Below are 25338 nucleotides of genomic sequence, written 5' to 3'. Positions count from 1 at the left end.
CCTGCCCATGCACCTGACCCTTCTCTTCCTCCCCCCTTAACCCCTTGGATATTCCCATTGTCTGTGTCCTCAGCCGGAATTTTTTTTTTTTTTTGCTCTTTAGGGCTGCACCCACAGCATATGAAGGATCCCAGGCTAGGGGTGGAGTTGGAACTATAGCTACCTGTCTACACCACAGCCAAAGCAATGCAGGATCCCAGCCACATCTTCGAACTACACCACAGCTCACGGCAACTCCAGATCCTTAACCCACTGAGCGAGGCTAAGAATTGAACCCGAAACCTCATGGTTCCTAGCCGGATTTGTTTCTGCTGCGCCATAGCAGGAACTCCCTCAGCCTGAAATTTTTGATCCTTAAGCAACAGTTTTTTGTGTTTTGAATCACCAATTTTACCTTTTTTCTTTCTTTTCTTTTTAGGGCTGCACCTGCGGCATGTGGAGGTTTCCAGGCTAGGGGTCAAATTGGAGCTGCAGCTGCCGGCCTACACCACAGCCACAGCAACACCAGATCTAATCTGCATGTGCAGCTTACACCACACTCAGATCTGGCATTGCTGTGGCTATGACATCACATCCTTAACCCACTTAACCCACTGAGCGAGGCCAGAGATGGAATCTGCATCCTCATAGATTCTAGTTGGGTTCTTAATTTGCTGAACTACAACGGGAACTCCCTGGATCACCCAATTGTAAAAGTCTGGTGGCCCAGGTGAAATGATCATTTCTTTTTTTCTTTTTTTTTTCTTTTTGTCTTTTCTAGGGCCACTCCCGAGGCATATGGAGGTTCCCAGGCTAGGGGTCTAATCGGAGCTGTTGCTGCCGGCCTACGTCAGAGCCACAGCAACTTGGGATCCGAGCTGCGTCTGCAACCTACACCACAGCTCATGGCAACACTGGATCCTTAACCCACTGAGCAAGGCCAGGAATCGAACCCACAACCTCATGGTTCCTAGTCAGATTCGTTAACCACTGTGCCACGACGGGAACTCTGAAATGATCTTTTCTTTAGTAACTTGCAGTACCTTCACTATTAACTGTGAACCGCAGGTGCTAAGTATGTGGTGGGATTGGGTTCACTGAGCCCTTCCTCCACCTTTGGAGCCCCTGTCTCCGCCCCCTACAGCCCCAGATCTCTGTGAGTCTGTTAGGGGAACTGGGCAAGCCAAGAAGAAGTCAGGACCAAGGACGCACAGAGAAATGCTCTTGGCCAGGGGACCCAAACTGTGTTATTCAACTTATCCCCCTGCAAAGTTCTACTATGATTTATGTAATATTTTTAAACTGATTTTTTTAATTTAGATTTTTATTTAGATTTGAAAATGAAGTCATCCTTACTATACATGGAAAACCAATATCATAACCACCAATAAATAAAAATAAATGCAATGAAACAGTGTGATTAAAATCTAGGTTTTGGAGTTCCTGTTGTGGCTCAGCAGGTTAAGAACCCAACTAGTGGAGTTCCTGTCGTGACTCAGTGGTAAAGAACTCAACTAGTATCCATGAGGACGAGGGTTTGATCCCTGGCCTTGCTCAGTGGGTTAAAGGATCTGGCATTGCCATGAGCTGTGGTGTAGGTCACAGACACAGCTCGTATCCCACATTGCTGTGGCTGTGGTGTAAGTTAATGACTACAGCTCTGATTCAACCCCTAGGCTGGCAACCTCCATATGCCATGGGTGCAGCCTAAAAAGACCAAAAAAAAAAAAAAAGAACCCCAACTCGTATCCATGAGAATACAAGTTCGATCCCTGCCCTCACCCAGTGAGTTAATCCAGTGTTGCTGTGAGCTGTGGTATAGGTCGAAGACGCAGATTGGATCCCAAGTTGCTATGGCTCCGGTGTAGGTCACAGATGCAGCTTGGATCTGGCATTGCTATGGCTGTGGTGTAGGCCGGCAGCAACAGCTCAGATTCAGTCCCTAGCCTGGGAACGTCCATATGCTACAGATTCAGCCCTAAACAAAGAAAAAAATAAAGTAAAATCTAGCGTTCATCAGTCAGGGTCCTGGTGGGAATTTAATAGAAGTTCAGAGTTGGGCACAATTCACAGGAACATACAAGAGACAGTGAGGCATCTGGAAGCTTGGAACAGCGGGAGCCATTTGTTACCACTCCTGAGGCTAAAAAGGCAAGAAGAAGAAATCATGATCCAGGGAAAGCTGGAGCTCCAGGGAGAAGCCACTCCGGGGGTCTAGAGTCGGAGACACAACTGGGCTCAGAAAAGCAGCAGGGAGTTCCCGCTGTGGCTCAGCAGGTTAAGAACCTGACTAGGATTCATGAGGATGTGGGTTCAATCCCTGGCCTCTCAGTGGGTTAAGGATCCAGCGTTGCCGTGAGCTGTGGTGTAGGTTGCAGATGCAGCTTGGCTCCCCCATTGCTGTGGCCGTGGTATAGGCCAGCAGCTGCAGCTCTGACTTGACCCCTCGCCTGGAAACTTCCATTAAAAAAAAAAAAGGAAAGAAAGAAAGAAAAGCAGCAGGGAGTGAGGAGGGAAAAAAATGCCTCAGCCTTTCTCCCCTCCCAGCCTCTCCATGGCTTCTGCTGAAGGACCCTAACCAGAGGCAAATGACAAGACAGCCTGAGAGATGGGGTCCATGGGGTCAGCCTGTGGGGCCACAGAGCAGTGCAAGGAAGGATATGGGGCGTGGGGGGTGGTGGGGAATGGAGCCAACAGAATCAGCGCAGCGTCCCTGGGAAACGTGGCAGCCCAGCCCAGCTCACAAGGGGCACACACACAACCCAGCCTGAAGCAGCGGTGGGATGGGGACCCAGAGGGACCCAGAAAAGGGGACATCCAGGCAAAGGCTGGGAGGAAGAGTCTGACCTGCTTGCTCTCTGGCCCACAGTCTCCGTGAGCATCAACAACCTGTACCCCGGCTGTGAGAACGTGAGCGTCCGGAGCCGCAGCATGATGTTCGAGCCGGGCCTCACCAAGGGGATGCTGGAGGTGTTCGGGGCCCCGGCCCACCACCCGCACTGCTCCGCCGATGACCAGTCCACCAAGGCCATCGACATCCAAAATGCCTATTTGAATGGTATGGCCCGCCCCTCCAAATGGGAAGAACCTCGAATTTCCCTTTGGCCTCAGTTTCCCCCAGGAAGCGGTGGGGGCAGGCATCCGTCACAGCTGTACAGGGACAAAGGAAGGGCCAGCGCAGCCCGAGGACTGAGCCGGGACTGGAGGAGTGATTAATGCCACCCCCTCAAAGCAAAGCTAAACACCTTGGTGTCCCCAGCACCTGGCAGAGAAATGGGCACACAGCAGGTGCTTAATAATGACTGATGTGGAGTTTTCCTCGTGGCGCAGCGGTAACCAAACTTGACTAGTATCCTTGATGATGTGGGTTCGATCCCTGGCCTCGCTCATTGGGTTAAGGATCTGGCATTGCCGTGAGCTGTGGTGTAGGTCACAGACGCGGTTCTGATCCCAAGTGGCTGTGGCTGTGGTGTAGGCTGGCAGCTGTAGCTCCGATTCAGTCCCTAGTCTGGGAACCTCCACGTGCCGAGAATGTGGCCCTGAAAAGCAAAAGAATAATAATGATGATGATGATAACTGATGGGTAAATTAATACACCTTTTCAAGTAGTGTCCATGTGTCTGAGCCATCTTTGGGGGTTCCTGGAGCCTTAGGAATTCCAGGTCAGAATCTCACCCATGACACTTCTGGGAAAACCAGCCACACCCACAGCTCATGTAACTGCCCCCTTCCACACACACACACACACACACACACACACACACACACAACCTTCCTCCCCAGCCTAACCCTTCTGCTCCCTCTCCCAGTGTGGGTGGCCTCTCAGACCCAGTCTCCTCACAGCTCCACTCACATCCTTCTTGCAAAAAAACTGCTCATCAACTACTGCATCTTACACCTGTGCATGGTGCCTGCTCCCTTCTGACCTGCCTGGACTGGTCCCTCACTCACCTGTGGAAGGTGAATTTAGTTACTAATTCACCGAAGTTAAGGTTACATTTCTTTTCTTTTCTTTTTTTTTTTTTTTTTTTTTTTTTGGTCTTTTTGCCATTTCTTGGGCCGCTCCTGGGGCATATGGAGGTTCCCAGGCCAGGGGTCGAATCAGAGCTGTAGCCGCCGGCCTACACCAGAGCCACAGCAACGTGGCACCCAAGCCGTGTCTGCAACCTACACCACAGCTCACGGCAACGCCAGATCCCTAACCCACTGAGCAAGGCCAGGGATCGAACCCATAACCTCATGGTTCCTAGTCGGATTCGTTAACCACTGAGCCATGACGGGAACTCCAAGGTTACATTTCATAGTGAGTATACACCACTATTTGGGAGTGAAAAACCAAGTGTATATGTAACTCATACATCTTTCCATTGCTGCTTATACACAAGCACATACACACACTGTGTGGAGTGTTAGAGATATAAGTCCAGATGCAGTAATGAACGTGCAAGGAAAATGTATAAGCAGAAACAGAAAGAAGGTTTAGGAACCATGAGGTTGCGGGTTCAATCCCTGGTCTCGCTCAGTGGGTTAAGGATCCGGTGTTGCTGTGACTTGTGGTGTAGGTTGCAGATGTGGCTCAGATCCTGTGTTGCTGTGGTTGGGGTGTAGGCTGGTGGCTACAGCTCCGATTGGAGCCCTAGCCTGGGAACTCCGTATGCCACGGATTCGGCCCTGAAAAGAAAAAGAAGTAGATTTAGAGATATATAGATAAAAGGCATGGAGGGACTTCCCCTTCTGGCGTAGCGGGTTAAGGATCCAGTGTCGCCGCAGCTGTGGCTTAGGTCCCTGGCCCGGGAACCTCCACATGCCATGAGTGCAGCCAAAAAAAAAAAAAAAACCAAACAAACCACAAAAAAAACAATAATAGACATGGATATAGAAGCAGACAACTACAAATATGTATTCCATGTGTAGATCTATACATAAGTAGATGCAGAAATAAATAGATGGTGGATCCATAAATACATATGTATGTCCCTGCCCCTGCGGGTGATCCCAGAAGTGCTGAGAAAAATTGATTATGATTGAAATTTGGTGGTGGTGTTCCACGACGCTAATCCTCCCTTTTTCTCTGTAGGAGTTGGTGATTTCAGCGTGTGGGAGTTCTCTGGAAACCCCGTGTATTTCTGCTGTTATGACTATTTTGCTGCAAACGATCCCACATCCATCCATGTCATCGTTTTCAGTCTGGAAGAACCCTATGAGATCCAGCTGAACCAAGTGATTTTCTGGCTCAGTTTCCTGAAGTCTCTTGTCCCGGTTGAAGAACCCATAGGTGAGCCTGGGGGAGGGAATACCCTTCTTACTGGCCTTGCACCCAGGTCATCCCCGGATCCTGTAGCTTGTGGTCAGCAGCTGCGCCCACCCCTGTTCCTCCCTCCTACCAGGAAATTTCCACTCTGGAAGGTCGCTGAGGCTCAGCTGTTAGTTTTGTTCTGCCGGGCGTTGCTTTGCAAGCATGTATCTCTGCCAGAAAGACTCGATTCTGAGCAGTTCCTTGAGAATTATTTCTCACTTTCTTTCTACATTTTAGAGCTGCAGTCATTTTTGTGTGGTGCAAAGTGGACTACTTCTTTTGGTAGCTCCTGTACCTTTACCGAATGGCAGAGTAGCTTCATTCTGTGCTTTCATCAAAACTGAAAGAAAAGGGGAGTTCCTGTCGTGGCACAGAGGAAACCAATCTGACCAACATCCATGAGGTTGTGGGTTCGATCCCCGGCCTCGCTCAGTGGGTTAAGGATCAGACGTTGCCGTGAGCTATGGTGTAGGTCGCAGATGTGGCTCAGATCCCAGGTTGCTGTGGCTGTGGTGTAGGCCAGCAGCTACAGCTTTGACTCAACCCCTAGCCTGGGACCCTCCATGTGCTGTGGGTTCAGACCTAAAAAGACAAAAAAAAAAAGGAAAGAAAAGGAACCATATTGACTGAATGCATTGCCTTAGCTTTATTCCTAGAGGAAAAAGACAGCATGGATTAGGCTTATTTTATTCTTTTCATACCAAAAAAAAAAGAAAAGGAAAAAGAAATAGCCTTCCTTGGTGCAGCACAAAACTCAGCAGTCAATTTTTTTTTTTTTTGAAAAGCATAGAATAATAAATTGGGCTGATTCCCCTCAGGGTACCTGCACTTTGGCCACTTCCTTTCTCATTCTTTTTTGTGTTTTCCTTTCAGACCCTCCCCTTAGGAAGGGGCTCTCTGCCTGTGTGAATTGCAGGAATCTCTCTTCTGAGCCAGTTCTGTGCTATTGCTGCATTCAGCAGACTTGCTCTGATCTTGTAAAGGGCATCCCCCTGGTCAGAGGTTAGATCTCCTCTCACCAGGCAAACAAGGCCAGTTTGCAGGAAGCGCTGAGAAACCACCTGAGCTCTATGGCTGCTTCTGGTTCACTTTTGAGTAACCTTCCTGGAGGCCCAGGAAATAGGCTATAACCTCGTTTGGTTTTTGTTTTGTTTTGTTTTTTTCTTTTTAAGGTCACACGCAAGGCACATGGAGATTCCCAGGCTAGGGGTCAAATCGGAGCTACAGCTGCCAGCCTACACCACAGCTCACGGCAATGCTGGATCCCTAACCCACTGAGCAAGGCCAGGGATCATACCTGTGTCCTCATGGATGCTAGTCAGATTCGTTAACCGCTGAGCCAGGACGGGAACTCCTCATTCCGATTTTTTTTTTTTTTTTTTTTTTTTTTTTTGTCTTTCTAGTGCCGCTCCCCGCGGCATATGGAGGTTCCCAGACTAGGGGTCTAACCAGAGCCGTAGCCACTGGCCTATGCCAGAGCCACAGCAATGTGAGATCCGAGCCCTGTCTGCGACCCACACCACAGCTCACAGCAATGCCAGATCCTTCACCCACTGAGCAAGGGCAGGGATCGAACCCGCAACCTCATGGTTCCTAGTCGGATTTGTTAACCACAGCGCTACAACAGGAACTCCCTCATTCTGATTTTGACCAGGCCTTGCCTTGGCAGAGGTCACGGGGCCCTCAAATCTTCAGGTGGAGTTACGGGACGGCCCGGGCCTGAGCAGAGCATCCCACTGTACCTGGCCAGGGAGGCAGCTGGGATGGAGGACCCGCTTCTGAAACAGTCTGCTCTCTACCCCCAGCCTTTGGCGGCAAACTCAAGAACCCACTCCGTGTTGTCCTGGTGGCCACCCACGCTGACATCATGAATGTCCCTCGTCCAGCTGGAGGCGAGTTCGGATATGACAAAGACATCTCGCTGCTGAAAGAGATCAGGAACAGGTGAGGCGGCCAGGGCGACTTCAGCGGCGGGTAACTCAAGCAGTCATGTGACCCTGAGAGAGGCATTGAAAGTAAAAGCCCTCTTTGACCGGGTCCCGATTATTTTTGTTGTATTTTGGTTTGTTTCCTTTTTACCAAAACAAGGAATACACATACGAACAAATCAAACAGAGGCAAAGGGCACACAATGAAAATCAGCAGCAGTCTTCTGGGGTTCTCGTCGTGGCTCAGTAGTTAACGAATCTGAGTAGTATCCATGAGGATGCAGGTTCAATCCTTGGCCTCGCTCAGTGGGTTAAGGATCCAGCATTGCTGTGAGCTGTGGTGTAGGTCACAGACATGGCTCGGATCCCTCATTGCTGTGGCTGTGGTGTAGGCTGGCAGCTACAGTTCTGATTCAACCCCTAGCTTGGGAACCTCTGTATGCTGCAGATGTGGCCTAAAAAGACAAAAAAAAAAAAAAAAAAAAAAAAAAAATCAACAGTCTTCTCATTTTTGTCCCTGCCTTCCAGGACCACTGACCAGAGTGGTACTTTAGCTGTTTTCTGTATTTTTTTTTTTTTTAGCTTTATCGAGATGTATAATTGACCCATAAAATTGTGAGGTATTTAAACTGTACACAGTGGTGATCTGATTTATGTATACAATATACAGTGTGAGAGGGTGCCCCCCATCTAGTTAATTACCCCATCTGTCCACTCACGTATTTATCTTTTTTGGGTGTCTGTCTTTTTCAGGCTGCACCCGCAGCATATGGAAGTTCCCAGGCTAGGGGTTGAATCAGAGCTGTTGCCACTGGCCTATGCCATAGCCACAGCAACGCCAGATTCAAGCCACGTCTGCAACCTACACCACAGCTCACGGGAACGCCAGATCCCTGACACACTGAGAGAGGCCAGGGATTGAACCTGCATCCTCATGGATTCTAATCGGATTCGTTTCCACTGCGCCACCAAAGGACCTCCTATACTTTCTTTTTCTCATACTATCTTTATCATGTTCTATCCCATGGGACTAGATATGGTTTCCTGTGCTGTACAGAAGGACTTCATTGCTTATCCATTCTAAATGTACTGGTTTACATGTACGGGTATTTTAGATCTAAGGTATGAATTTCACACCCATCCGTCTGGTCTCACTCCACCAACTTGTGGCAGCGTATCTTCTTCTGACCTGGGCTTTTTTTTTTTCCTTTTTGTCTTTTTAGGGCCGCATCTGCAGCATATGGAGGTTCCCAGGCAAAAGGTCAAATCAGCTGTAGCCACCGCCAGCCTATATCCCAGCCACAGCAATGCCAGATCCATAACCCACTGAGCAAGGCCAGGGATCGAACCTGCGTCCTTATAGATGCTAGTCAGATTTCCACTGAGCCACGACGGGAACTCCTTTTCTCCTGACTTGTAAAGTGGGTACATTAGGCCTCCCCTTTCTCTCATTGAGGGGAGCTGATCTTTGCTAGCTGTGTTCCCACCCTTTTGTGGAGCCCAGGGCACCTGTCTGCACCATCAAAGCCAGGCAGTGTTCCCAGGCCTCCACATCAGGGTGACATGAGAGTCCAGCAAATCGCAGATGGGGGTGTCTCTGCAAGGTCACCAGATCGGCCCTGCATTCCCACCAGCCTTTCTGATGAGCATCCCCACCCTCCCACCCCCGCTCTTCCCTTAGGTTCGGAAACGATCTTCACATTTCAAATAAGCTGTTTGTTCTGGATGCCGGGGCTTCCGGGTCTAAGGACATGAAGGTACTTCGAAATCACCTGCAAGAAATCCGGAGCCAGATTGTTTCGGTGAGTAAACCTGGAGAAGGTGGACTCAAACCTCACCCGGACTGTCCAGTGACTCAGGACTCAGGTCTCCTTATGTGGCCCTCTTGGTTTGCTTGGGTTCTCAGGGGACCCAATACAAAGTGTCTGCCTGGCCGTGTTCTTATCGCATTGCTCTGGGGTGAGGAAGGAGGAGGAGAGAAACAAGGAGACATTTAGAAATTACGCAAGCAATTCAGACGTGACTTATGGTGAAATATTTGGGAAATGAGGAAACGTGGAAAAAGAGTCACCCGCAAACTTCAGTGACAAGCATAAAATATTAGATGACCACGTGGAAGGAGACGGTGGTCTTGGCTGGCCAGATCTTACAAAGTGTTTCATTTTCCAAAGTTACATAAACCTAATACAGTTCCAGTTAGTGTCTGATTAGGATTGAGGAGATAGGGGTTTTCTCTGCAAAGGTTAGTAGAAGAATAAAAGAAACATATTATAAAAGCGCTGTCATCAATAAATCAATAAATAAGTGGAATAGATTAGTGAGTGTAGAAGTAAATCAGAACACCTACAGAAAGTTAATAGAAAACAGAGATGTGATTTAAATTTAATGGGGAAAATGTTTATTTAATAAATGATCTGGCACACCTGGCCATTTGCCTAGAAAGAAATAAGTTTGAACTCCTTCTTGCTACGTAGCCCCAAAATAAATTGCAGGCAGATTAAAGCTTTTAAATAGAAAGAAAATCAAGCAATGTCTTGAATGGAAATGCAAGAGATTTTATTTTTAAAATAACTTGGGAGCGCTTGGGGAAACCTATTAAACCAAGATAGAAAACCTCAGGCATTTTCAAAGAAAATCCACCAATATTTTGCCACATGCATTTGACAACATAAAGGTTTAAAGGTTTGTTCTGGCAAATAAATTCCATAAACGAAGTTAAAAGGTGAGATGGACTGGGGGAAAATACTTTCCAAGCCTCTGGCCTATAAAAGGTTACTCAAATAGCTCTCTGAAATTGGTACCAAAAGGGTAAATGCCCCAATGGGAAAATGCAGAAATAAAGCCCCGGGGACTTTTCCCGCTTCCAAGCTCAAGTATAACAGGGGGGATGTGGCTCTCCTGGCAGATGCCGCTTTGGTTATAACTGTAGTTTGCTTGATGGAAATGCCATGCTTCCTTTGTTTTTTTTCCCTTTGGTCTTTTTTTTCAGGGGGTGGGTGGAGGCACCCCCGCAGCATATGGAGGTTCCCAGGCTAGGGGTCAAATTGGGGCTGTAGCCGATGGCCTACCCCACAACCACAGCAATGCCAGATTCGAGCTGCATCTGCGACCTACACCACAACTCATGGCAACACCAGATCCTTTACCCACTGAACAAGGCTGGGGATCGAACTTGCATCCTCATGGGTACTCGTCAGATTGGTTTCCGCTGAGCCACAATGGGACGTCCGGCATGCCGTGCTTTCAATACGAGGCTCCAGTTTCAGACATGCTTTTGGAATTTTCAGGAACCCTTTCCTCTGTCATGAAGCCTGGCCCTTGCTTTCTGAGGGGGCTGCACTGTGGCACAGTCAGTGAGGAGGGAGTAAGCCTGGAGGCCCTGGAGAGCCTGTCACAGAAACCAGTGTGTGGTGACATGGAACAGTGGTCTATGAAGGACTCAGTTCCTGCCCACCAGGTGGGACAAGGGCCTGTGCTCCCTAAAGAGATCAAAACTGGGGTGTGGCATGATGTCTGCTTCATGTCCCCTGCACTCCCCAGCACCTGAGATCAGGCAGGTGACACTCAGCAAATAAACTGCCTTTATCCCAAGGATTTTTTTTTTTTTCAGTCTTTTTAGGGTCCCACCTGCAGCATATGGAAGTTCCCAGGCTAGGTGTCACATCAGAGCTACAGCTGCCAACCTACACCACAGCCACACCATCGGAGGATGCGACCTGTGTCTACAACTTACACCGAAGCTCATGGCAATGCTGGATCCTTAACCCACTGAGCAAGGCCAGGGATCGAACCTGCATCCTCATGGATGCTAGTTGGATTCCTTACCATTGAGCCACAACAGGAACTCCGTATCCCAAGGAATTTTGTTTGTTGGATAAGGGAGTGGAATTTAGTTTGTTTTTGCTATTTTAGGGCTGCACCTGCAGCATTTGGAGGTTCCCAGGCTAGGTGTCAAATATGAGCTGCAGCTGCCAGCCTACACCACAACCACAGCAACTTGAGATTAGAGCCACCTCTGCGACCTATGCCACAGCTCACAGCAACGCCAGATACTTAACCCACTGAGTGAGGCCAGAGATCGAACCCACATCCTCATAGATCCTAATTGGGTTCGTTAACCACTGAGCCACGAAGGGAACTCCAGGAAGTAGAATTTAGGGGTATAAGAGATATGATTCCAGAAGGGACTAATTAATTATGGGATTAATGATGCAGTGCAGTGTATGGCTGGTGGGGTTTTAATTAGGAAAAAACCTAATGAAAAATGTGTTGATTCTATGAGTCTGTAACATAGACTGATTAATTTAACCAGGTTAAGAGATTAAAAACCTATTTCAAGCCAGTTACCACGAATTAATTGCATTTAAAATAGTTCAACAATAATCCCCACGAATACCAAATTTACTGGTAGAAACCCATCTTTTTTTCTTTCTTTTTTATTTAATGGCTACACCTGCAGCATACAGCAGTTCCCAGGCCAGGGTTCAAATCTGAACTGCAGTTGTGGCAGTGCGGGATCCTTTATCCTGCTGTGCCTGGCCAGGGATCAAACCCGCACTGCCAGAGAGACAATGCCAGTTCCTTAACCCTCTGCACCATAGCAGGAGCCCCAAATCCCATCTATTATTGATAATGATACCTACTTTTTCCTGTCTCTTTGTGCATAAAGTGGCCGTCACCTGGCTGAACTCCTCACTCCAAGGGAGGGGGGAGGGAAGAAAGCACTAGGAGTTAGTGGACATGAGTTGATTGAGTTCACTGTTCTAAAACCATTATTGTGGAGTTCCCATCATGGCTCAGTGGTTAACAAACCCAACTAGGACCCATGAGGAGAAGAGTTCCATCCCTGGCCTCGCTCAGTGGGTTAAGGATCTGGTGTTGCCATGAGCTATGGTGTAGGTTACAGACGTGGCTTAGATCCCCCGTGGCTGTGGCTGTGGTGTAGGCTGGCGGCTACAGCTCCAATTCAACCCTTAGCCTGGGAACCTCCATATGCCTCGGGTGTGGCCCTAAAATGACCAAAAGAAAATAAAAATAAAAAGCATTATTGTGAAGCCTCGCCACCTATTTAACATGATCGGGGGAAAAGGCACGCCTCTATAAAATGTTCTGTTTGGTAAATTAGATTCTGCTTAAAGGCAACGCCGTAAAAAGAACTGCCCTGCTACTCAACCGAAAAGAGCACTAGCACATCTGAAAAATTACAAGCAATATGCAGATGTGAGTGGCATCATTTTGATCCCGGCTCCTCCTGAGTCCCCACAGCTGTCCGCTGACCTGCCCATCCTGCGTGTTCTAGGTCTGCCCTCCAATGACACACCTGTGTGAGAAAATCATCTCCACACTGCCTTCCTGGAGGAAGCTCAATGGGCCCAACCAGCTGATGTCACTGCAGCAGTTCGTGTACGACGTGCAGGACCAGCTGAACCCCTTGGCCAGCGAGGCGGACCTCCGGCACATTGCCCAGCAGCTCCACAGCACAGGCGAGGTGAGGGCTCCAGCCCTGGCGCAAGGGTCCAGGAGGGGTTCCCAGGCTGCATTTATAGCATCCGAAGGTGGGATGAGCTGGGGAGGCGGAGTGGCCAGCACCCACTACCCGTGATGGTTCCAAACGACTCTCACACAGAGCTACAAGTGATTTTTCTCAGCTGCGGTTCTGTGCCCGCCTGTTCCGAGCTGTTGTTTTGCTTTGCTTTGCTTTGTTGGTTTTCTGGTTTCTTTTGAGGCTCCCCTGGGTGACTGAGCCTCTCCTGTCTCTCCCTGGGCCCCTGGTACTTAGCAGTGATTCCTGCAGCTTTCAGGATGGCTGCTCTCCGTGGGTGTTATTGACTCCAAACAGACCTCTTGGGTTCACAGACAGTCGAGAAATGGCAGTAACGCATCCTCAGGGAGACAACATCTGGGGACTCTAAGACACAGCAGGCAGGGATCCCCAGAAATGACCATGGGATAGGAATCTCTTCCTGGTGTGTTACATTCCACACTAGTGTGCAGCTTGGGAAGCCTGTTCTCATGGCATCATATGCTGCCCATCTTTCTCAAGGGACACAGCCTTCACAGTCCTCCGTCGTGGGAAGTCAGGAGACAGGGTAAACTAGTTCTGAATGTGAAAAACCAGAAACAGTTCTGAGAATTTTACAAACCAGAAGTTTACCTCCCTGATCTCAGATGACATGTTCGGACCCTTGGCCAGTTTATATGGATCATATGGGCTTGAAGTTATAATTGAATCCAGAAGCCAGCAACCCTAAAAACTAGAGCCTCGAGCTGTGTTTGTGTTAGCCTTTGAATTTGAATGAAACTACAGGCTAATCTACTAGCCCTTCCAGCAGGACTTTATTTTTTAATTTTTTCTGCCATCCCACATTCATTGCAGCTTCATTGACAATGGTCAAGTCATGGAAGAAACTTGTGTCCATTGACGGATGAATGGACATGTGGTATATACTTATATAGCCAATGGAATATTACTCTGTCAAGAATAAGAAGGAACTGACTCTCCTTTTTGTGACAACAGGCATAGAACGTGAGGGCACTGTGCTGAGTGAGATAAGTCAGACAGAATGACAAATACGGTACATAACTTAAATATCAAACCTAAAAAAATGAAACTTGCGGAAACAGAATAGGATTGTAGTTATCAGGGCATGGGGGATGGGGAAATTGGGGACATATTTAATGGTACAAACTTGCAACTTGTAGATAAATAAGGTCTGGAGTTAGCGATTATGGTCAACAGTACTGTAGCATAAATTTCAAACTTGGTTCTTACTCCAGCAGTACTTTATTTTATTTATTTATTTTATTTTTGTCTTTTTGCCATTTCTTGGGCCGCTCCTGTGGCACATGGAGATTCCCAGGCTAGGGGTCGAATCAAAGCCACAACAACACGGGATCCGAGCTGCATCTGCGACCTACACTACAGCTCACGGCAATGCCGGATCCTTAACCCACTGAACAAGGCCAGGGATGGAACCCGCAACCTCATGGTTCCTAGTCAGATTCTTTAACCACTGCGCCATGACGGGAACTCTTCCAGCAGTACTTTAAATGACTGAATCCAAGGATGGGAATAAATGAATGGCCCAAGCTTACCTTGTAATATAGTATAATATCATATAGCATAAATATATAATATAGTATAAATATATAATATCTATTAACCATAATAATAAACTCTTTATTTATTATAGTTGATTTACAATGTTCTGTCGATTTCTGCTATACAGCAAAGTAACCCAGTTTTTTATATATATATGTATATATATATATACACACATTCTTTTTCTCACATTGCCCTCCATCATGTTCCATCACACATGATTCAATATAGTTTCCTGTGCTATTGAGCAGGATCTCATTCCTTAATCACTCCAAATGCAATAGTTTGCATCTACAAGTACCCCAAACTCCCAATAAACTCTCACTTTTCAATATAGTATTCTCTTGCCTCCTGGCATTTGACCAGTAACTTTCTAGCTCATAGCAATTAAGCTACATTATTGGGCATCACATTCTTCCTTGTCCTTGCGACTTTAATAAGTAAATTGAAAGCAGAAAAAAAAAGAGGGAAAATTAAATCGGGTGCCCCTCCCCACTCTGATGGGCTGCTAGCCCCTCCTCCAGGTTTATTCCTGCCCTCTAGGAACTAATCTAAAGATCTTATTCACAGTTCATCAGTCATCCCGTCTCAGGATCCCACAATTGCCCTCTGTCGCTTAGTCGTCTGTCTCCTTCAACACGGGACAGTTTATCAGTCTCTCTTCTGTGACCCTGGGGAGACACGTATGCCTAGGACTGAATTACAGATGGTATTCCACCCAATGGCCTTATCTAAAACTAAGCAGACACTGCTCTGCATTCCAGAAACTTGCAGACTCAGTTTTGAACAGAATTGTATCCAGAGGACATCTCAAAGATTGAAACCAAAGGATGGGGAGGAAAGTCCTCCTGGTGCAAAAGGGGGAGTCTTGAAATTCCCGTCGTGGCTCAGTGGTTAACGAATCCAACTAGGAACCATCCCTGGCCTCGCTCACTGGGTTAAGGATCTGACGTTGCCATGAGCTGTGGTGTAGGTTGCAGACGTGGCTTGGACCCAGCTTTGCTGTGGCTCTGGCGTAGGCCGGTGGCTACAGCTCTGATTCGACCCCTAGCCTGGGAACCTCCATATGCCACGCCATTGGCCCTAGAAAAGGCAAAAAAAAAAAAAGGTGGAGTCTTAGCCCCCACCTGAGAATAGAGTCCACCTCATCAGAATTCTTGTGGAACTAGCCCAGAACCCCCAGAGAGGGAGGGTGTAAAAGGGAAAGTTACTTCTTTTGGGGGGGGGGGTCACATTTTTTTTTTCTTCCTTTTCTAGGGCCACTCCCTCGACATGTGAAGGTTGCCAGGCTAGGGATTGAATCGGAGCTGTAGCTGCCAGCCTACACCACAGCAACAGCAAAGTGGGATCCGAGCCGCATCTGGGACCTACACCACAGCTCAAGGCAACGCCAGATTCTTAACCCACTTAGCAAGGCCAGGGATTGAACCCACAACCTCATGGTTCCTAGTCAGATTCATTAACCACTGAGCCATGACGGGAACTCCTTTGACGTCTGCTTTTTAAAGAAATGAATGTGACAGGAATCACCGCTCGGCTCATTCTCTCCTGCCTTCAGGTCAACCAAATCTTTTTCATATGTACCAGTGTTAAAAAATTACCTTACAGTTTACTATTACAGCATTCTGTATCTTTTTTGGAAAATGTCAAGCCTTCAGAGAAGTTGCAGGAATAGTACCATCTGTCCTTACATACTCTACACCTGACTCAACCAGTTGTTTCCATTTTGCTATATCTACTTCATCCCTCTCTCTTCTCTTTATTTGCTTTGCAAACATCATGGCCTTTCACCGTTAAATAATTTAGTTTGTATCTCCTAAGGAGAAGGACATGCTCCCACCTAACCACAATAATATAATTAATTATCACAGCCTAAAAATATACCATTGCTATAATACTATTATTGAATTTATAGTCCTCATTCAGGTGTTTGCCACTTGTCTCAGTAATTTGTTTGATAGCCTCTTTTTTTTTTCTTTTTTTTTGCTTTTTAGGGCCACACCTACACTATATGGAGGTTCCCCCAGGCTCCAGGGGTCGGATGGGAGCCGCAGCTGCCACCACAGCTCATGGCAATGCCGGATCCTCGACCCACTGAGCAAGGCCAGCGATCGAACCTGCATCCTCATGGATATGAGTCGGGTTAATTACTGCTGAGCCACAACCATTTAGACATTTTTATTCATTTGTGTATTTCTTTGGGGATCCAGTCAAAAATCACCCTTTGCATTTGGCTGTGCTCACTCGCTCTCTCTCTATATATATATGTGTGTGTATACACACATACATGTATATATGTATACACATAAATACATACATACATACACACATTTTTTCTTACGTTGACCTTTTATAAGATTCAAAGGTAGTCTTTTAAGAATTTCCCTTATGACATTGCCAAGCTGGTTTGGGGGCTCAGTATTGATTTTTGAGATCTGTCCCTATGAAAGTCTTGGGTCATTCCTCACAATATCTGCACAGATTACACTACTGCTCAGGCCCTCCAGTGCTCTGAGCAGCTGGTGTACCTGGCCGTTTATGTTCCTGTTTACCCCCCCCCCCCGCAGATAAACATCATGCAGAGTGAAACGGTGCAGGACGTGCTGCTCCTGGACCCCCGCTGGCTCTGCACCAACGTGCTGGGGAAGTTGCTATCGGTGGAGACCCCCCGGGCCCTGCACCATTACCGGGGCCGCTACACCATGGAGGACGTCCAGCGCCTGGTGCCTGACAGCGACGTGGAGGAGCTGCTGCAGATTCTAGACGCCATGGACATCTGCGCCCGGGACCTGAGCAGCGGGACCATGGTGGACATCCCCGCCCTGATCAAGACCGACAACCTGCACCGCTCCTGGACAGACGAGGAGGACGAGGTGCGGGTCTACGGCGGCGTGCGCATCGTCCCCGTGGAGCACCTCACCCCCTTCCCGTGCGGTATCTTTCACAAGGTGCAGGTGAATCTGTGCCGGTGGATCCACCAGCAGAGCGCGGAGGGAGACGCGGACATCCGCTTGTGGGTGAACGGCTGCAAGATTGCCAACCGCGGCGCGGAGCTGCTGGTGCTCCTGGTCAACCACGGCCAGGGCATCGAGGTTCAGGTGCGCGGTCTGGAGACCGAAAAGATCAAGTGCTGCCTCCTGCTGGACTCGGTGTGTAGCACCATCGAGAACGTCATGGCCACCACGCTGCCAGGGCTGCTGACGGTGAAGCACTACCTCAGCCCCCAGCAGCTGAGGGAGCATCACGAGCCAGTCATGATCTACCAGCCTCGGGACTTCTTCCGGGCGCAGACCCTCAAGGAGACCTCGCTGACCAACACCATGGGCGGATACAAGGAGAGCTTCAGTAGCATCATGTGCTTCGGCTGTCACGACGTCTATGTGCAGGCCAGCTTGGGCATGGACATCCACGCATCGGATCTGAACCTTCTGACTCGCAGGAAACTCAGTCGCCTGCTGGACCCGCCCGATCCCATGGGGAAAGACTGGTGCCTTCTCGCCATGAACTTGGGCCTCCCCGACCTCGTGGCCAAGTACAACACCAATAACGGGGCTCCCAAGGAGTTCCTCCCAAGCCCGGTCCACGCCCTACTCCGAGAATGGACCTCCTACCCCAACAGCACGGTCGGCGTCCTCATGTCCAAACTGCGGGAGCTGGGGCGCCGGGACGCGGCAGACTTCCTGCTGAAGGCTTCCTCCGTGTTCAAAATCAACCTCGACGGCAACGGCCAGGAGGCCTACGCCTCAAGCTGCAACAGTGGCACATCTTATAATTCCATTAGCTCGGTGGTGTCCCGGTGAGGGCAGCCTTTGGCTTGGGCAGGGTCCCTTCCAACTGCAGAGGCAAGGGGAATGCAGCCCATCTTTCCCACCCAAGATCCCAGCGCGTTCCTTCCTACCCCCTCATCCTGCGGGAGGCCGCACTCTCTCCTGCCTCCCCCCTTTCTCGGCCACTACCTCCCTCCTCACACATTCTGTTGTGTGTGACTGGTCTTTCTAGTTTAAGGGCAGACCGTGCTCTTTGCTTTGGCCATTTGAAAGCTAGCCTCCCTCCGTCCCTCATCCTCTAGTACCTTGCTTCTTACTGATAATTTTACTGAAATTCCTAACTTTTCAATGAAATTTTTTTAAACTATTATATTGATTGTCCTTTAAAAAAAAAAAAAGTGCACATTGATCCAAAATGTGTATTTCTTATACTCTTTTTCTTTGTTACACCATGTCCTCAGCTTATCTCTTTTATATTTGTAGGAAAAACTCCCATGTAAGGAACCCACTGTATGATTTATAAACAGACAATATGTGAGTGCCTTTTGCAGAAGAGGGTGTGTTTGAAATCATCCAAGTCAGCCAGGAGCTGTGGCGAAAGAAACGCTCCCTCTCTGTCTCTCGCTGTATGCTGATCATCGCCAGAGGTGCTTCACCGAGGTTTTTTTGTTGTTGTTTGTTTGTGTGTGTGTTTGTTTTTTGGGCAATTTTTGTGTTTCCTTTGGCAAGGAAAGAGGAGGAAGAGACCTCCTCCAGAGCGATTTCATGGCCAGTGTTGTTGCTCCAATAAGACACGTGTGTGTTTGCTTTTGTTGCAACGTCTGTGTGAACATCCACGCGGCGGAACCTGCTCCATCGTGGACTGTCATGCTCCATCATCCCCTGTCATCTCAGGTAGAAGGTTGACGAGGTTGTAGGGAGCGAAGACCTGTGTGAAAAGTCAGAAGACCCCCGACTCATGATTTGTGGCAATTCGTTGTCATTTGTGCATAGCAAATGGTTCTCCACGTGTAGATCCTGGTTTGATAACTTCCTGTACTTGAAGTCTCAAAAAGAAAATAAAGGAAGCGAGTTTTTTCCTGCGGTGATTTTAAATTGTGATAGAGTTTTGAATTGAAATAAGGGAACATGTCCTAATTCCTCTGTCCTGAGAAGCATGTAATTTTAATGTTATATCATATGTATATATATATATGCAGTATGTATATACATATATATTAATACAGGTATTTTTACTTAATCTATAAGATGTAGTAAAAAAAGTTTGTTTTTCTTTTCTTTTTTGTTCTTTTTCTTTTCCTTTTTTTTTTTTTTTTATAAATAAACTGTTGCTTGTTGCATTAGTTTGTTGGTCTCTAATTCAAACGGGATTCTTTTTCTTTGTTTTATTTTCATTTGCCAGTACCCCACCTCGGAGAACAAACCAGTCCAGAAAATGATTAAACCTAAACGTGCAGGGATGGAGATCCACGCAGTTTATTAGGCACTGAATTATTACTAACATTGGGAATGATAGGGGGATCTGGAAGAGCTTGGGTGACTGCCACACTTGTTCTTACTTTCAAGATGAGAAGTCCCTTCCATTTTCCTTGGGTGAACCCCACGACCAAATCGGATCATGTCGTCTCAGCAAGAGGGAACACACGAAACTTTCTATTTCTATACAAAGGTGGTGCCTTGCAGAAGCAAGAGAAAACTGACTGCAAAAGATACATACCGGAGTTCCCATCGTGGCTCAGTGGTTAACGAACCCGACTAGGTACCATGAGGTTGTGGGTTTGATCCCTGACCTCCGCTCAGTGGGTTAAGAATACAGCATTGCCCTGAGCTGTGGGGTAGGTCGCAGACGTGGCTCGGATCTGGAGTTGCTGTGGCTGTGGTGTACACCAGCAGCTACAGTGCCGATTCGAGCCCCTAGCTTGGGAATTTCCGTAGGTCTCTGGTGCAGCCATAAAAAGAAAAGTGGGGGAAAAAAAAGAGGAAAAAGACTGGAAAGAAAACTTTTACAATCATGTGGGTGATTTTCTCTATGGTGGTAGGTATAGAGTTCATTTCTGTTTTGCCTACATTGCCCACAATAAACATGATTTATTTTATAAAGGGAAAAGAAATATTAATGGAATAAAAGTAAAAGCTACACAGTGTCAATGGGATGACACTGATGTTGAAATCCTGGTTGCCTTGGAGGAGTAGAACCTCCTTTTCTTGTGTCAATAACCTCCTGAATGTCAAGGTCATTTCTCCTGGTTCAAAATTGATTCAAGTCTCAGGAGCTAGGACCCAGGAGGCAAGGGCTGACTCTGGCAGCATCCAGAAGTGAAATCCCAGAGAAGGATTCTGATGTCTCCAGCCTGGGTCACCGGAGTAGTGGTTGGGAGAGAGCGAGAGTCACATGATGGGCCTGGCCCTGGGGACCCTGGGACAGTGTGGGGAAGGAGCTGACTCCTCAGGGGAGGTCTGTTAGGAGCAGAAAGGGACAGAGGGAGGATGCTGGGCGAATAAAGCAGAGTCCTGCAAGAGGCTTTACACTTTGGTGTTGGCGCAGGTATCTGTTCATAAGGTTCTGTGCCACCTAAGCTCCCAAAATGTGGGAGCCATACTTGGGAATCCTTCCTACCCGAATTTGAAGAGTTTGAAGACCACTGAGTTCACTGCCCTACGCTGGAAAAGGCTATGGGGGCGATCCGGGGGGGGGGGGAAACATGTGGGTGTCTTCAGTGCCATGAACTTTGAAGCTGTCTGGCAAAGCCCAACGTGGCATTGCAGGATTCTTGTTCAGAGAGACGGGACACGGAGACTTTTTGCCAGGAAGCAGCTGTTGGTTATTTGAGCGGGCACTGGCTCAGCAGATTCATATGCAAAGGTTGAGCCCCGAATGCAGTAGGGCGCTGTCTTATATGCCCTCTGTTATTTTCCCTTTTACACTTTGAGCCCTTTGTCCCCCGTATAAGATTACAAACATTCCCTAAATTCTGGTTGGAGGGTCTATGTTACAAAGTTGCCGTGGATACTGATTACAGTTATTATGCTGCCGCAGAGCCACGCATGCGCACGCAGGTGCTGGTTACGCATGCGCACACATGCTGGTTATGCCACGTTGCCTTCCCTTTGTTCTGGGAGGGCTCTTACCCCAGTGGGGAGGCGGCTCTGCATCCTGTGGAGGAAAGAAACTATCCATACAGCTCACCTCCTGCAGCCACAGTGGGAATCGAAAGGTACAGGTTCGCAGGAACCAGAAAGAAGACTTCTGTGGACCCTTTGGCTTAGAGTTGCCCTAACGTGCCCTGGTGGGACATGTTCGTCACCCCTGGGAGCTGAGGCTGCTCTGGGATGCATGAGGTTCCCCTATTTCTTCCTTTTGTTTTCAGGGCAGCGCCTGCGGCATATGAAAGTTCCCAGGCTAGGGTCAAATCAGAGCTGCAGCTGCTGGCCTATACCACACCTTGCAGCAACGCAGGATCCTTAACCCACTGAGCAAGGCCAGGGGTTGAACCAGCATCCTCACAGACACTATGTTCGGTTCTTAAGTGGCTGAGCCACAATGGGAACTCAGGTCCCCCTATGGACCAGAGCATCCCAGCACCCCAAAGCCTCTATGGCATGAACTAAAGGGCATTTCCAAGAGTTCTGATTGATTCCAAAATCTGGATCCCACACCTTAGAAAAGGAATCAGAACCCTGGGTGGGAATTCGGGTCGTCTTTTGTGCAGAAAAGAGGTTTACAGCCACAGGATTCCCTGAAACCATGAAACTACATTTGGCCTTATCTGTGTCCAGAGTCTACACCGATCATACCAAAAACCCTGAGGGTGTGACTCCATACATGCCCCAGGTGAAGGGCTGAGCCTGGCTATTACAGCAGCTAGATGCCAGCCAAGCTGTAAGACTGAAGGGCAGCTGGGAGATCTGAGCTGAAAAATGGAAGGCCTTGGAGTTCCCGTCATGGCTCAGTGGAAACGAATCCGACTAGGAACCATGAGGTTACGGGTTCAATCCCTGGCCTCACTCATTGGGTTAGGGATATGGCATTGCTGTGAGCTGTGGTGTAGGTCGTAGATGTGGCTCAGATCTGGTGTTGCTGTCTCTGTCGTGTAGGCCAGCAGCTGCTGTAGCTCTGATTTGACTCCTAGCCTGGGAACCTCCATGGCCAAGGGTGCGGCCCTAAAAAGACAAAAGACAAAGACAAAAAAAAAAAAAAAAAAGGAAGGCCTTCATTAAGATAGAGCTGTAAAGATAGTGACAGTTTTACAAGGTGAAAAACCGCTCTGAAGGTGGATAGTGGGATAGTTTCGCAACCGTCACAGTGTCAGTGTGCTTACTGCCACTGCACTGTGCAGTTACAAGTGGCTAAAATGGAAATTTTTTCTCTTACATTTATTTTTCCACAATCTTTTTAAAGACAAAAAAAAGATAAAGTTGGAACCAAAAAATAGCCAAGTAACAGAAAAGCTTGCTGAGTAATATACAAGGCTACCCATGTGTTTAGAGCAGTCCAGCAGGAGTTCTCATGGCTCAGTGGATTAAGAACCTGACCTAGGGAGTTCCCATCGTGGCACAGCCGAAATGAATCCAACTGGGGGCCATGAGGTTTCGGGTTTGATCCTTGGCCTCACTCAGTGGGTTAAGGATCCGGCGTTGCCATGAGCTGTGGTGTGGTCGAAGATGTGGCTCAAATCTGGCGTTGCTGTGGCTGTAGTGTAGGCTGGCAGCTACAGCTCTGATTCAACCCCCTAGCCTGGGATCTTCCATATGCCATGGGTACAGACCTAAAAAGCAAAAAAAAAAAAAAAAAAAAAAGAACACCTGACCTAGTGTCCATGACGATGTGAGTTCAATCCCTGGCCTCACCCAGGGGGTTAAGGATCTGACATTGCCACAAGCTGTGGGTTGATTTGGATATCTGGCATTGCTGTGGCTGTGGTGTAGGCTAGCAGCTGCAGCTCTGATTTGACCCTCAGGCTGGGAACTTCCATATGTTGCTGGTGTGGCTGTAAAAAGAAAAAAGGGAAAAAAACAGCCCGGCAAAGCCTGAGCCCTTCTGAAGCAGGAGGGGATAGAAAAAAATGCATGCTTGCTTTTTGGAAAATTTGATATTTAATAGTCTTTTTAACTATAAAAAGCTTATCATGGCTGGAAGAAGTAAGAATTTGGGTTCTTTTGTTTACTGTTCAATGTTTTGGAGGTTTTTTTATTTGTTTCCAGTTTGAATTCATGCCTGGGATGGCGCCAATAGTCTTTTCGGGACTGTGGATTCTTGAAGACTTAATCAAGCCGTACTGTTTATGAGGATAAATGCTCTGATTCATCATTCCCCAGACAGGGCACCAGCCCCAGGCTCACAGCAGGGACACAGAGACTATTCCATGACCTGCCTCGGGACTCAACTCAGCTGCCTGAGGAATTTCCCCCGGGAGGCTATTTTCAGAGATTGTGGCTGTGAGTTGGATGGACCAATTGGGGGTAAGGTCAATTGTATCATTGCAACCAAAGGTCACTTGCCAATGAGAAGATTCAGCAGCTGTCAGGCAGGAGGCAGGTCAGGGATGCGAGCTTCCAGTCCCCACTGAACACCTGGCCAAGGAGGTGCCCCTGAAAGGGGATTTTTAAGGCAAAGTCAGCACCCTTCCCTTTGCACCCCAGGAAATGCACATTGCAGAATGGGAAATGACCCCAGGAAACAGCTGCTCATCATGCAGAACCACCCAGCCCTGTGACTATCGTTCACGAGGCAATTCTTTGATCAAAAGTGTGGAGGGATGAGGAAGGGCTGGAAAGAAGCTTCCCAAAGACCTTCAGAGAGGCTTCCATGGTCAGGCTATGTGCCCCTCACTCTCGGGGCTAACACTCAGTGAAGACGCCTGGCCAGATGCCAAAGGATGCGACTTCAGCCAGTGAGGGTTTGGTCCTTGGTAGAGCAAAGGGACAGAGACAAGTTCCTGATGGATGATGTGTCTTGTCCCACTGAAATCACAGAATTTTAGAATGAAAACAGGATTCCATTGTGGCTCAAGCGGGTTAAGAACGTGACATAGTGTCCATGAGGATGTGGGTTCGATTGTAGGCCTTGCTCAGTGGGTGAAGAATCAAGAATTGCTACAGTCACAGATGTGCCTTGGATATGGCATTGCCGTGGCTGCGGTATAGGCTGGCAGCTGCAGCTCCAGTTCAACCCCTAGTCCAGGAAACTCCCTATGCCACAAGTGGGGCCCTGAAAAGTAAAAAAAAAATAAAAATAAAAATAAAAAAGGAGTCTTACAGATGGCATGATTCATCCACCTTAAGCAGAAAGGAAAGAGCTTAAGAGATTTAGACCGAATAGCATGGTTCAATTTTTTTTTTTTTTTTTTTTTTTTTTTGGTCTTTTTAGGGCCACACCTGCAGCACATGGAAGTTCCCAGGCTAAGGGTCAAATCGGAGCTGCAGCTGCCAGCCTACACCACAGCCACAGCAATGCCAGATCCGAGCCACGTCTGTGACCTACACCACAGCTTAGGGCAATGCTGAAGCCTTAACCTACTGAACGAGGCCAGGGATTGGCCTACTGAACCTGCATCTTCATGGTTACTAGTGGAGTTCATTACTGCTGAGCCACGATGGGAACTCCAGCAGGGTTCAACTATAAACAATTTAGACTGAGTGTCAGGTCCTCTGACCATACCTGGGGCCCTTCATACTCCTCTACTAAGTATTTATATTGCAATGTAGCATGTGGTCATGAGTGCATGTGTATGTATGTGTATTGTGTGTGTGGGCATAAGTGTGCATTAGTGTAAGTGCGTAAGTATATGGCTATGTGTGTGTGGTGGGTGCATGTGCTCAGGCATACATGTAACTGTGTGTGTGCATGTGTGTTTGTGTGCGAGTGCATGCATGTGTGTCTAAGTGTGTTGGGTCCATGTGTATGTGCTGGGTGTATTGTGTGTAAGTGTGTATATGCATATGTGTTTCACGAGGTGAGGGATTCTTTGGCCACTGAGACTTGTCCTTATGGCCAAGAGCCTGGATTCTCGCTGATACAGCAGTGTGACTAACAGAGCATCACGAGAAAGTTCTTCTTCCTGCCTCTCCCTGTCCCCTCCTCCACCGGCATGAGGGATTCTGGGGTCCTGCACAGCCCTCAGGTTACGTAACAGCCAGCATCTTGATGATCTTCCTATCTTCCAAGAAGGGAAAGCCAGTCACCCTAAAGGGAGGCCAGACAGGGCTGCTTCCTCTAAGTCACCTGATTCTGTGACCAGTACTCTCACAGGAAGCAGGAGCCGGGCA

The 25338-nt window shown here is 48.0% G+C and overlaps 1 protein-coding gene across 19 annotated transcripts in view; it reads left to right on the top strand.

The window, feature by feature from the left end:
* The window catches only part of DAPK1 (death associated protein kinase 1), a 230065-nt gene extending 210653 nt beyond the window's left edge, over positions 1-19412 (top strand). For 10 of the 19 annotated variants that reach the window (XM_021064621.1, XM_021064619.1, XM_021064614.1 and 7 more), the window contains 6 exons: positions 2849-3037; positions 5057-5254; positions 7081-7219; positions 8885-9005; positions 12503-12691; positions 16873-19412. In XM_021064621.1, the coding sequence (XP_020920280.1) occupies positions 2849-3037; positions 5057-5254; positions 7081-7219; positions 8885-9005; positions 12503-12691; positions 16873-18105 (2069 nt within the window). In that variant the 3' untranslated portion in view covers positions 18106-19412. The remainder of the gene's footprint in view (positions 1-2848; positions 3038-5056; positions 5255-7080; positions 7220-8884; positions 9006-12502; positions 12692-16872) is intronic. The other 9 variants (XM_021064612.1, XM_021064610.1, XM_021064606.1 and 6 more) reach the window with 1 other exon arrangement.

The sequence above is a fragment of the Sus scrofa genome, chromosome 10 (assembly GCF_000003025.6).
Source record: "Sus scrofa isolate TJ Tabasco breed Duroc chromosome 10, Sscrofa11.1, whole genome shotgun sequence".
Lineage (NCBI taxonomy): Eukaryota > Metazoa > Chordata > Mammalia > Artiodactyla > Suidae > Sus > Sus scrofa.
The sequence above is the reverse complement of the archived record's forward strand: the minus strand, read 5'-3'. Positions and strand labels throughout refer to the sequence as shown.